This window comes from Phodopus roborovskii, unplaced genomic scaffold (genome assembly GCF_943737965.1).
Source record: "Phodopus roborovskii unplaced genomic scaffold, PHOROB, whole genome shotgun sequence".
Classification (NCBI taxonomy): Eukaryota; Metazoa; Chordata; class Mammalia; order Rodentia; family Cricetidae; genus Phodopus; species Phodopus roborovskii.
Window position 1 is genome coordinate 16926674 of NW_026126525.1, and position 12966 is coordinate 16939639.

Sequence of the window (12966 nt, forward strand, 5' to 3'; positions counted from 1 at the left end):
CTGAATGAAAAGCAGTTCTAAGATCAATTACAAATGATACAAGACCTTATTAATATAGTTATCTTTATTAATTTTCAGGACAAGTACTTATGTAACAATATTTAATCCCAGAATGTCCCTATGTCATATAAGGAAACTGAGACATTCTGCAGACCAGGCTGGCCTTGAACTCACAGAGATCTACCTGCTTCTGCCTTCCAAGTGCTGGGATTAAAGGAAAGTGCCTCCAATGCCCAGCAAAAATTTAAAAAAGAAAGAAAGAAATTGAGACACTAAGAGTCAGTTGATTTTTTTTCCCTTTATTTAAAGGCCACCACAATACTACAAAATTGTGAATATGACCAAGCAAATAATCCATTGTGCTTAATACAATGCAATATGATTTTCATCACATTGCATTGGGCTTATAGAGAGTCTACCTAGAGAGGTGGCTCAGTAATTAAGAGAACATACAGCTCTTGAAGAGAACCCAAGTTCAGTTCCCTAGAGGCACATCAGGTAACTCATGACCCATCTGTAACTCCAGCTCCAGGGAATGTGATGCCTCCAGCCTCCTGAGCCCCTGCATTCACATGCAGATACCCACACAGACACATATTCACAGAGACACACAGACACACACACACACTCATTCATACATATATATAATTTCAAATTAAAATCTTCAATAAAAATTGCTTTTTATAAAATAGAGATTAGCTATTTGTTAATTTTTTTTTATTTTTTCTTATGGATCCCAGTTCCCTCTCCCTCCCATCATCCCATGACCCCCACTCCCTCCCTCCCATCCCATTCCCCACCCACTCCACAGTGAGACCTTTCAGAAGGGACCATTGAAAATCTGCCAAATTTTAGAGCTTTCACTTTACTCAGATTTTTTTCAAAGGATAGACTATTGTACTTTTACATAGTTTCTTTATATAACCATATATTTAGGCTTGGACAAATTCCTACTGTACAAAAAAAAAAGAAAGAAAGAAAAAGAAAAAAAGAAAAAAAACTCTTGATTGACACATTTAAGTCTTGGATTTTTTTTTCTTTGGTGTTCTTTATTTGACTTGGTTTGGATATTTTTGAGACAAGCTCTCATCCTGTAGCCTAGGCCTGCCTTGAATCATAGAAATCCTCCTGTTACAGCCTCCCATACTAATAAGATTACAGTCTTGAGTCACCGTGCCTGACTTAACAAATATTGTAATAATCTATTTCTCACAAATAAATGTGATGTCAGTGTTATAGTGGTAAGACTTTTTCATTTAGAAGCCTATCCTCAGGATTTTTTTTCGAGATCTTTCCATTATCACAATCCATTTGTCACACTTAACAGAATTTACAGGTAGAAGCAATAGAATCATAGTCAGCCTCAGCTACATAGCAAGTTTGAGGCCATTCTGAGTTATGTGGACCCTTATCTAAGTAGATGAATATTATATGAATAGTTAAATAACTAATGTACTTCATTATTTCAAAGAAAATAAGATGTTGTAAAATAAATAAAACAAAACCAAACATACTGTTTGACATCATATTAATTTAATAGGAAAAAGGAGAAGGCTATAATATGCACCTATAGAAAGAATGTATGAAAATTTTTACTATTTGTGATATTGCTGGATACCTCAAATATCCAACAACTTAATAGACATATTACTTGAAGCAATATTACAGTCTAATACATTAAAAACAGCTTTCTTAAGATAAACAACCCAAACTAATAGATTTCTATTAAACTATTGTTATCAATTCTAGACTGTTAGTCCTAATCATCCCACCAACAAGGTTTCTCTGTATTAGAATACCTTCAGAAATCATCTAATTTTATCTGCTTTTATAGCTCTTAGTACATTCCCTAGATCCTATTGTCCCAAATATCTTCTTAAGTACTGATACCAGACAGTACTGACCATATTAAAATAACATTGTAAAATAAAAAAAATAAAAAGTTGAAATGAAAATGTTACAAAAGGAAAAGAAAGATGAATTGTTTAGAGTGGAAAAATAAATGTACAGAATCCACAGAATTATTTCTGGAGCACAGATGAATTAACACTGAAGTTATTCTGAAACTATAAGTTATATGGGTTTGTCTTTTCTCTAGGATACACTTTCCACTAGGAAAAAGGATTAGGCAATGTCATTGCTCTTGTAGAATGCAGAATAATATTTTGTAGTCTTCAGATATTTCATGAACTAGATCATATACCATATTATCTTTAAAACCTTCCGAACCTATGTTCTTCTCTAGATTATTTGCATGTTTCATTTAGCAAAATTTTGTTGAATAGGTCCCTGTATCACTTCTGTTTCATTCAACAGGAATCTCTCAACACCCCCTTTAAACTCCTAAATGAAGAGCACCAAAGTCCTTGCTGCTGCCAGCTCGATCTTTCCTCTTACAATTTCTTTCCTTCATTTCAGCAATCCTTCCTTTTCTGGCTTCTATAACACATCGTTACTCATATCTTATTCGTGTTTATGAGCTGTTTTGCCTTTGGATTTGCTGCTTCATTTTCATCTGCAGATGTAAGTGTGACTCAACCACTGCTCTTCAGGGTCAAGCTCACCTTTCCCATGTTTCCTCATCACCTCTATCTTTGCCATTCTCTGGCTATATTTCCTATGAAATATCATACTAGCCCATGATTTAAAAGTTGTCTTTATGAGCTTCAAACTCAAAATATAGACTTTCCTTAGTCTCATCCATCTCAGTAAATAGCAAAATAATAATAATTATTATTATTATTATTATTATAAATTTAAAAAATAAGTTGCTCAATCAAAAATCCTAACAATGGAATACTCAAAATCAAAAAATCCGAGCATCACATCAAATCCACTTCCAAAAATATAACCTAAATCTATCCTCTTCTCTACTTAGATACCACCATCTTTTTCCAAAACTCCTACTATTGCCTCTAAAATGCTGTCTTTGCTCTTATCCTGATAGCCTCAAAATTCATTCACACAGTAGTTAAAGTGATCTGTTCAAAAAGAAAGTGTAGTCACAATGTAGTCACAATTCTGTAAAGACTTCCAATTTTATACATACTTATATAAAGGAGTAAAGAATAAAAGACAAAATCACAGATCTTATGTGAGCATCTAGAGAAATGGATCAATGGTTAAGAACACTTGCTGCTCAGAGGATGAGCACTCATTTCAGTCAGATCCAGGGATCTGACACCATCTTCTGGTCTACAAAGACACAAACACAGAGACATACACATTGCACAATTTTTTAAGTATTTTTTTAAATCTGAAATGAAAAGAGGAATAAAATAAAATCACACAAAATAAAAATTTTATTGAAAATAGATTTTTTTCATACAATTCATTTTGATCATGGTTTCCTCACCTCCACTCCTCCTGGAACCTTTCTAGCTCCTCATCCACCTAAATCTACATCCTTTCTTTCTCTCTCTCTTACTAGAAAAGAAACAAGTAACAAAAATACACAGAAAAAAGAGGGAAAATAGGACCAAACAATGAACATAGAAAACCAAAGGGAAAACAAAAGATACATACAGAAAGAAAAGTCCCATGAAAATACACAATTGAAACCATAATATACATGCAAAAGACCTGTAACATTTAAAATAAAAATGTGCAGAAAAAGCATTAGAAGACAAAAGTATAAAACCCTCAAAAAGTAACATCATTTGTTGTGTGTTGGCCTGCTGCTACTGGGAGAAAAACTCCCTTAAAATATTGTTTGCATACCCAGTGAGAGTCCATTGAAGAAAACTAATATTTCCATGAAGTAAATATTTTAAACACAGACCCCTTTCTCTTTTTCTCTCATATCTTTTACAATTTCCGTTTTTCTTCACATCTTCAAATTCCGTATTTACTGTGACATTCTGTATCTTTCCTGTTCTACTCCTGTCTATGCTCACACTTTTAGAAAAGGAAAACATGTAAAGACAAACATTGTTTTCTGATATTTCATCAAAATGGGGTCACTACATTAAGTATCATTAAACTGTTTATTTTTTTTTTTTCAGTAATCCTCACAGAGTTTCCTCAAAGTTAATGAAAAGGTCAAGTATTATTTTCAACAATCGCAAAATATTCTTTATTATAGATACAGTGTCTTAGGGTTTCTATTGCTGTGAAGAGACACCATGACCACAGCAACTCTTATAAAGGATAATATTTAATTGAAGTGCCAACTTACAGTTTCAGAGGTTTAGTCCATTATCATCATGGCGGGGAGCATGGATGCTATGTGTATGGAGGTGGTCAGGCAGACATGATGCTGAAGAATTCTACATCTTGGTCCAAAGGCAACAGAAACTGAACTTAGACACAGGGTGTGGCTTGAGCATACATGATACCTCAATGCCTACCTACACAGGGATACATTTTCTCCAACAAGACCACACACACCTACTACAGCAAAGCCACACCTCTTAATAGTGCCACACCCTTTGGGGGCTATTTTCTTTCCAACCAATACACACAACATTATGTTTTCAATTGTTTCTATATTTGTGGATACTTGAGGGATCCAGGCTTTGACTAATATAAATTGTAAAAAAAAAAATACACATTCATCTTTATATTCTTTTTACATTTGGAAAGTTTCTAGACCAAGGTTTATAAAATTAATAATATTATATTTTTAAGGATTACTGCCATGTAACTATCCAAAAATTTAAATCAATTTATATTTACCCCAGTAGTTCAGTTGAGAACCCTTCTTCCACCTCCATCAAAAATGCTTTTGCATAATACCTCTCTGTAAATGTAGTACAAGAATGTCTGAGATATTGTTTACTCCATTTAGCATTTCAAATCATAAATTCATATTTCAAAAACAAAAATTAGCATTTTTCAATTAACCTACTCAGTATTTTTTGAGACAAGGTCTCACTATGTCTCCTTGGCTAGGCCAGTAACTAGCTTTGTGAACTCAGACTAGCGTCAAACTCGAAGAGTTTCACTACCTTTGCCTCCCAACTGCTACCACTCCCAGCTGACCTTGAAATTACAACCTTGAAATTTTTGTTTTCAGTACTATCTTTTTAATCCCCCATATCTGAATACTCTTAAGTGTGAGGATTTTTGTTTGTTTGTTTTATGTTTTTTGCAACTGTTGTTCAAGTTGTGATCTTTTCTCCAGAAGCTGTTTATGTTCTCAGCCTGCTGGGCTCCTTTGCTTGCATTCTTGGTTTTCTTTGTTGGCCATTGTCTTCTTATCCAAGGCAACCACATTAGATAGAAAGACAGATGCTCTAAACCTGTCAGCTTAATTTGGGGTAAAGGCATTTTTCTACACAGAAAAAGTCCCAGAAATAAGCTTTTTGTTGGATTCTGGGAGTTCAGCTCAGTGCTTAGCTGTGAATGTCTCCTTCTGCTTCCATCAGCTACTGGATGAAGACTCTAGGATGGCATTTAAGGTAATCATCCTTCTCATTATAGGGGAAGGGCATTTAAGGTAGCCTCTCCACTACTGCTTAGATTGTTAGTTGAGGCTCATCCTTGTGGATCCCTAGACATTTTACTAGTGCCAGATTTCTCATTAAGCCAATAATGGCTCCCTCTATTAAGGTATCTCTTTCCTTGCTCTCCTTTTCTGTTCTTCCCCCAACTTGACCTTCCTGTTCTCCTCCTCTCTCCCCACCCCACTCCCCAACCCCCCACTCCTGTCCATGCTCCCTATTTACTCAGGAGATCTTGTTCCTTTCCCTTCTCAGGGGTCCATATATGTCTCAATTAGGGCCTCCTTGTTTCCTAGCTTCTCTGCGGTTGTGGATTGTAGGCTAGTTAACCTTTGCTCAATGTCTAATGTGCACTTATGAGTGAGTACACACCATGTTTTTGTTTTGTTTTCCTGTGTCAGGATTACCTCACTCAGGATGGTTTCTTCTAGTTCCAGCCATTTGCCTGCGAATTTCAAAATATCATTGGAGTTTTTTGGTTGCTTTTTGTGTGTTGTTTGTTTTGTTTGTTTGTTTAGTTGTTTTATTTTGTTTGGCTTTTTTTTTCTACTGAGTATCACTCCATTTACCATATTTTCTTTATCCATTCTTCAGTTGAGGGGCATTTAGGTTGCTTCCAGCTTCTGGCTATTACAAAAAAAAAAAAAAATGCTGCTATGGAAGAGGATAGGAACAAGATCTCCTGAGCATATTGGGAGTGGGGGGGGCAGCAAGTGGAGAGAGAATTAGTAGAAAGAGAAGGGGAGGAGAGGAGAATGTGTGGGACCAGGAAGAATGAATTGGGGGATAAATAGACAAGAGCAAAAACTAAGAGATACCATAATAGAGGAAACCATTATAGGTTTGAAGAGAAAACTAACTCTAGAGAAATGTCCAGAGACCTACAAGGATGACCCCAACTAACAATCTGAGCAACAGTGGAAAGGCTACCTTAAATGCCGCTCCCTGATGGTGAGATTGATAACTTCTATGCCATCATAGAGCCCTCATCTAGAAGCTGATGGAAACAGAAGCAGACACCCACAGCTAAACGCTGAGCCGAATTGGATTCCAGATGCAGACAAGGAGGAGTGATAAGAAAGTGGGGACAAGACCAGGCTACAGAAACCCACAGAGACAGCTGACCTGAACAAGGGGGAGGTAATGAGCCCCCCGACTGATAGCTGGGAAACCAGCATTGAATTAACTCAGACACTGTGAACATGGGTCTTACTTACAAGACCTCGGCAGTCTAAGGGAATATGCTTTGGGAGCATGTTTCCATGGAGGGATACTCCCTTAGCCTAGAGGCAGGAGGGAGGGCCTAGATCCTACTCCAAATGACTTGACAGATTTTGATGATCCTTCTGGAAGGCATCACCCTTCCTGTGGAATGGAGAGGGGGTAATGGGATGGGAAGGTGGTGGGGGGGCATGGGAAGGAGGGAGAGGGAACTGGGATCAATATGTAAATTAAGAAAAATTATATATATATTTGAATATCCAATTGTAAAGAGGGAGGAATGATGAGCAAAGGGGTCAATACCATGCTGGGGAAACCCACAGAAACAGCAGACCTGAGTGAGCAAGTAGGAATTCATGAACCCCAGTCTGACAGCTGGGGAAGCAGTGAAAGACCAAACCAGGTCCCCTGAATGTGGGTGTCAGTTGGGGGACTTGGGCTGTCTATAGGGCCTCTGGCAGTGGAACCAGAATTTATCCCTAGTGCAAATGGACTTTGGGAGTCCGCTCTCTATGGAGGGATACTCTCTCAACCTAGATACTGAATGGAGGTGTGCCTAGGTCCTGCCCCAAGTAATGAGACAGACTTTGATAATCACCCTTGGGAGCCATCACCCTCGCTGAGGAGTAGATGAGGGGGTGGGATGGGGATTGGTGGGGAGAATGGGAGGAAAGAAAACTGGGATTGGTATGTAAAATAAGATTTTTTTTAGTTAAAATAAAAGGTAATTTTTTTAAAAATTAAAAAATAAAAAACATTAGATTTGTGATTCTTTTAATATTTTTATTAAGATTACCTTTTGGGATCAATAATAAAATAATTGATCATTTCTTTGTAACTCAAAATGCAGCCTGCCATTAAAAGACCTGGCTAAGGGGGGGGGGGGCTTTTGTTGTTTCTGCATCCTACACGGAGAGAAGGAAGCATCTTCCTTATCTTGCAGTTCCTTATTGGATTATTTGTTTGTTAGTTTGCTTGGGTTTTTGTTTTGTTTTCTTTTCTTTCTTTCTTTGTTTTGAGACATGGTCTCACTATGTAGCCTTGGTTGACTTGGAGCTTGCCATATAACTAGTCTGGACTCGAATCCTGATTGGTTTTTATGGAGCTACAGAAAGATCCAGAAAAGACAGAGCCAACTTCATTCCTGGGTGTCCACAGATAACCTGAGCCTTTCCAGGGGTGAGGTTGGTTGCTGACATGGTTCCTTCTTTGGGGAAAGTTCTCAGGATTCCTGACTCATCCAAGCAGAAGGAAGTTTTTTATCATCTCACTATTCTTTGATTCTCATAAAATTCAATTGCCTCTTCTCCCAGGAGAGGCTGATATATTGGAATTAAGAAGAGAATGTATGATTGTTTACTATTTCTATGATCTCTGCATTTGTTGAACTTAACTATAACATCCAAACTACTTCAGTCTCTAATGTCATCTGAAATCTCATTTCTATGCATTTGTGCAAATACAACTTATTTCCTTTGTCACCTGAATCAAAAACACCAGTCTGTTCTTATCTTGGACCTTGACAATTATCATTCCCTTCACCCGGAACACTATCATCTTCTTCCCTTTACTTTTGACTTTTCATCTTCGGGGTCTCATTCACAAATCACTCCTTCAAAGAGACCTTATCTGAGGCCTGAATTGCTCAACCTCATTATTTCACATTCTTCATATCAATCATATCTCAAACCACCATACTTATATATTTATTTCTAGGTATAGATAATAATATCTCTCATCCACTAAGTCACTTAAAAAGTAAGACTATTTTGTTTACAGTTTTACTTCATAGGATAGTATATTTACTGAATAAATGTACATGTTACAATTACTTGGCGGCAGGAAAAAATTAAAAATTCAACCTGTTGTCAATTCTAACACAATGATGTTTTTGAGGACTATATTTGCCAACATGCAAGCTATAGCAGGTACAAATTTTGTGTAGTGATGCTGAAGGTCCTCTTGTAGGAAGTCATTCATTACAATGGAAAACAGAGAAGAGACTGAGAAAGAGATTCTCATATAAAATTTCTCTTGAGACATCTGTGTATAGCTTTGTATTCTTTTAATTTTTAAGAATTCCATACATGAATACTGTATTTATATAATTTTTGCCCCCTCTACTCCTCCCAACTTTCTGTGGCCCCCATACCCTTTCAGATTCAAGACCTCCTCTTTAATTTTGTTGCACATGCACAAAATCAATAAATATTATCGACTTACTGTTCCTCATGTGTTCATGAGATTAGGACTGACCACTTGGGATTAGATAACCTATCTGGTCTCTTATTTGTAGAGAAAACTGATTCTCTGTCTCTCAGAAGCCATGGATTGGCAGGAAGTTTTCAACTAAAGATGGGGTCTTATAACATTTTCTCCAACCCATGTTTTCCTGTTGACTTGTGTGGTCAATTTTGCAGGTCTTCTCTTATAAAATCATACTGTTGAGATTTCACAAATCCAGCTTCCCTGTTAAGTCTAAAAGTCACTATCTTGCAGGACGGGCATCCTGGTCCTCTGGCTCTTTAATTTTTTTTCCTCACCTTCTTCTATGATTTTTTCCAAAGAATTAGTATAGGGTTCATAGTGTAGATGTAATGACTGGGGTTAGGGCACCCCACACACACTATCACTTATTCTCTACATATTGACCAGTGAGATCTCTGTAGTTGTCTCAATCTCCTGTAAAAAGCTTTGTTGACAAGGGTTAAGAGAAACATTTACATGTTGATATATGATAAATATTTAGAATACAGTTAGAAAGTATATTAATTTAAGAAAATGGGAATAATAGTTTCTCCTCTAGAGTCTATGATCTATCCAGCCATTAGTAATTGGCTACATTCACAGTAGCAGGCATGATTTACCTCACACCAAGCATGCTATAAATCCAGCTAGACAACTGTTGGCTATCCCCATTCCTGAGATATAACTACTACACATTGTACCATTGGGGATTTTCTGGCAGACTAGCCTAGTGCTTCCTAGGCTATAAAGCAAGGTAGGACTATTGATTGCTTCTCTCCCTTGGCAGCTTGTATAACAAATACCTTCACATATTATAGGAGTTAATCTTCGAGAAGCTTCCAGGTCAGTCTAATTTGATTCTTCCAAGTCCTACATCCAAAGTGACTGGTGTCTGCAGCAATAGGGTTTTACCTTCAATTTCTGGGAGAAAACCAACTGCAATGGCAAAAGCCTACATTATTTAGAGTCTCTTGGAAGCCTCTGGCTAACAACTGAAAAGAAGGTTCTACATGCCTGGAACTAGGAATTTTGTTAGACAGTCTAGGGCTCTTGTGGTAGGGGGCATACATTATCACTCCATGTGAATATCAGTTTAAATAGTTTAAATAAGCTTATAAAATAATGTTTCTCTGTGGATTTTTCAAACATTGGTAGTGTCATTTGCTTTCTTCCTTCTCTTTCCATATTACCCTTCCTCCCCTCCACCCAGCTAAAGTATCCTACCTGCTTTCCTCTTCAATAATAGCCATGCCCTACTATCTGCATTTAAGCCTATCAACAACATACATTTGAAAAAGGAAAGAAAGTATATTGCCATATACACATTCCAGGTCTGCCACAGTGCACGTGCACACACACCACAATTTAAAAACATCTCTATGCATATTACTACCAACTTTTACTTATATATTCATTAAAATTTGCACTTGGGAGGAAAACAATATCATAATATTCACTAGTCCATTGAGTTCACCACTTCAAAATTAATATTATAACTTGTCATGCTGCTCTTCATGACTTTTGGAAGACATGAACATTATATACTTTATGAAAATTAGAAATAATTTAATTTCAGTGATTCATAAGTAAAATTAAACCTATATGGGCATGTGAGGTTAAGCTGGATGATATTTTGTTATATGATTCTGATTTTAGATGTATTTCAAGTTTTTCAAAGTGATAGAAACTTCTTTTAAAAGCTAAAATCATATCATTAACCCTTTTTCTTTCTAATAGATGAATGAAACATTTCATGAATCAAAACTGAGAAAACAGTACGTCAAATCTCACACTGTTCAAGTAAGGTATGCATAGTAGCATGAGCAACAGTTTGACCTTTCCTTCTATATTGCTTTCCAACAAAATGTGTTTCTCTAGTGTTCAGCTTTAGATTTGAAATAAAATTGAATTTAGTGTAGTAAAACTCTCCATGCTCCTTATATATAAAGGAAAAATTTGACCATACTCTTTTAGAAAATGATTACAGGGCGAAGAAATGGCTGCAGTAGTTAAGACTACTTGTTGCTCTTGGAGAGGATCAAGGTTCAGTTCCCAGCACTCACATGGTGGCTCACTACCCATTTACAACTCCAGTTCCAGGGGATCCAAAAGCCTCTTCTGACCTTCATGGGTACGGCATGCAAATAGTTTATATACACACATGCAAGAAAAAAACACTCATATACATAAAACAAAATAAATAAACCTAAAATAAGAAAGAATATAAATTCTAAACTGCAGCCATGAATTCCAATTAATTATGGGGTTAAATGCTCTATTTTTATTTGAGTGTACAAAATCAAAAAGTAAGTATGAAATTGAGAGTATACTTAAAATTTTTTAATATGAGTAAGAGAGGGCCATTGAGAGGGACATTGACTCATAGGATAGAAGTACTGGGACACAGCCTGGTGACCCAGTTTCTAACCTAGGATCCCAGAGAAATCTGACCTAGAGGGCAGTCCTCTGACCTAATACACACTCTGATATAACATGAATGCTAACACAAGCATGTGCATACACACACATTGAATTTTAAAAAATCACATTTAAAAATAAAAGAGCATGTGCAGAATATTTGGATTCATTTGGGAAAATTATTTTTGGGACTTGTAAATAGATTTTTAAAACTGGGTTCAATATTGAGGTAGAGGTAATTTACATAAAAATGGATTTTTGGATTTTGGTTTTAAAAAAATCAAATTTGTTTACTACCCTAGTCCTCCACCCCACATGGTAACAATAGACAAAAGCTGTTGTGGCATCGTGGAACATCCCTAAAATCCCATGACTAGGAAGCTGAGGAAAGGAACGGGTCACAGTCTCCAAGGCAGACAGGGATACATATTGAAAGCTTCTTCTCTTGTTAACAAGTACATAAGTAGGTAACTAACAGATGGGAAAACACCTAGGAACTTGGTGTTTAGCAGTATGCAACAGACTCTAAATATTCACAAAACACATTCGTAGTCCATACTGATTTCCCTCCTTCACAGTTTGGGAACCTATAAAAGTAAAGTTTCACAACTCTACCCATAGTCAAGATGCCCATACATGAAGAACAAAGAATCAGGGAGGGAGTTGACGAGGAAGCTTGAGCAGTTAGGAGCTCATATATTTGACAATGTGGAGAGTTATGTCTCTATGATCCCTACCTCTGCAACAATGGGGTTCATGGAAAGGAGAGCTGATGAAGGACATAAATTTTTGGCCACAAAGAAACAGATCCCAGTTAACAATGGGTCTTCCAAAACTATTTGTCACCTATTATGTGTCCCTACCTCACTAGATTTTTAGACCCAACATGAAATAATATCCAAAATATTCTGTCAATAATCTTAGAAGAAAACTAATGTGATACTAATGTGTATCAATTTTTCATCATTTAAAAAAACTGCTGGGCATTAGGAAGTTTCCAGTGAGAATAAAATACAACTCAATGTCTCATTACTAATTGAGAAATCAATTAGATAATTAAATCATCATTGGTGCCTATGCAGGTAAAAAGTGTGTAAAATTGGTCATCTTTGTACTGGGGACGTTTAGTTTCTAAATTCTAGCATAACACAGTCATGACAGAGACTATTGATGAACCCCAGATGGGAGGCACGCTGTGATCATGGGTTAAAAGCATAAGCCTGAGCAAAGCCAGGAGGCCCTTACTAAGCTTTGCCTTAGAAATGATTCCATAAACTAATAATTATTCTTTAAATAAGACTTTCTCCCTGTAACACTAGTAATATAAACCCAGAGACAGATATTGGAGTTCACATTTAGATTAAGATTAGTCAAGCCCGGGGCTAGAGAGATGGCTCAGAGGTTAAGAGCACTGGCTGCTCTTGTGGAGATCCTGAGTTCAATTCCCAGCAACCACATGGTGGCTCACAAAGATTAGCCAATCCTATAACAAATTAAAATAAATTCTCCTGTAAGTAGTAGATTTATTTAAAATATAATAGAAGAAAACAATGGAAATAAGGTTTGTAGTCACTGAGAGAATTCTGGATCTTGAGCATGGTTTCCATTTTTGTACAATGGGTTTTGAAGGTTTGAA

General features: G+C 36.5%; 1 protein-coding gene across 1 annotated transcript in view; it reads left to right on the forward strand.

The window, feature by feature from the left end:
* Window positions 1–12966, forward strand: part of LOC127232324 (transmembrane protease serine 11C) — a 62149-nt gene that overhangs the window by 18801 nt on the left and 30382 nt on the right. Inside the window, exon 4 of the mRNA XM_051198384.1 lies at window positions 10650–10717. Coding sequence (XP_051054341.1) covers window positions 10650–10717 — 68 coding nt within the window. The remainder of the gene's footprint in view (window positions 1–10649; window positions 10718–12966) is intronic.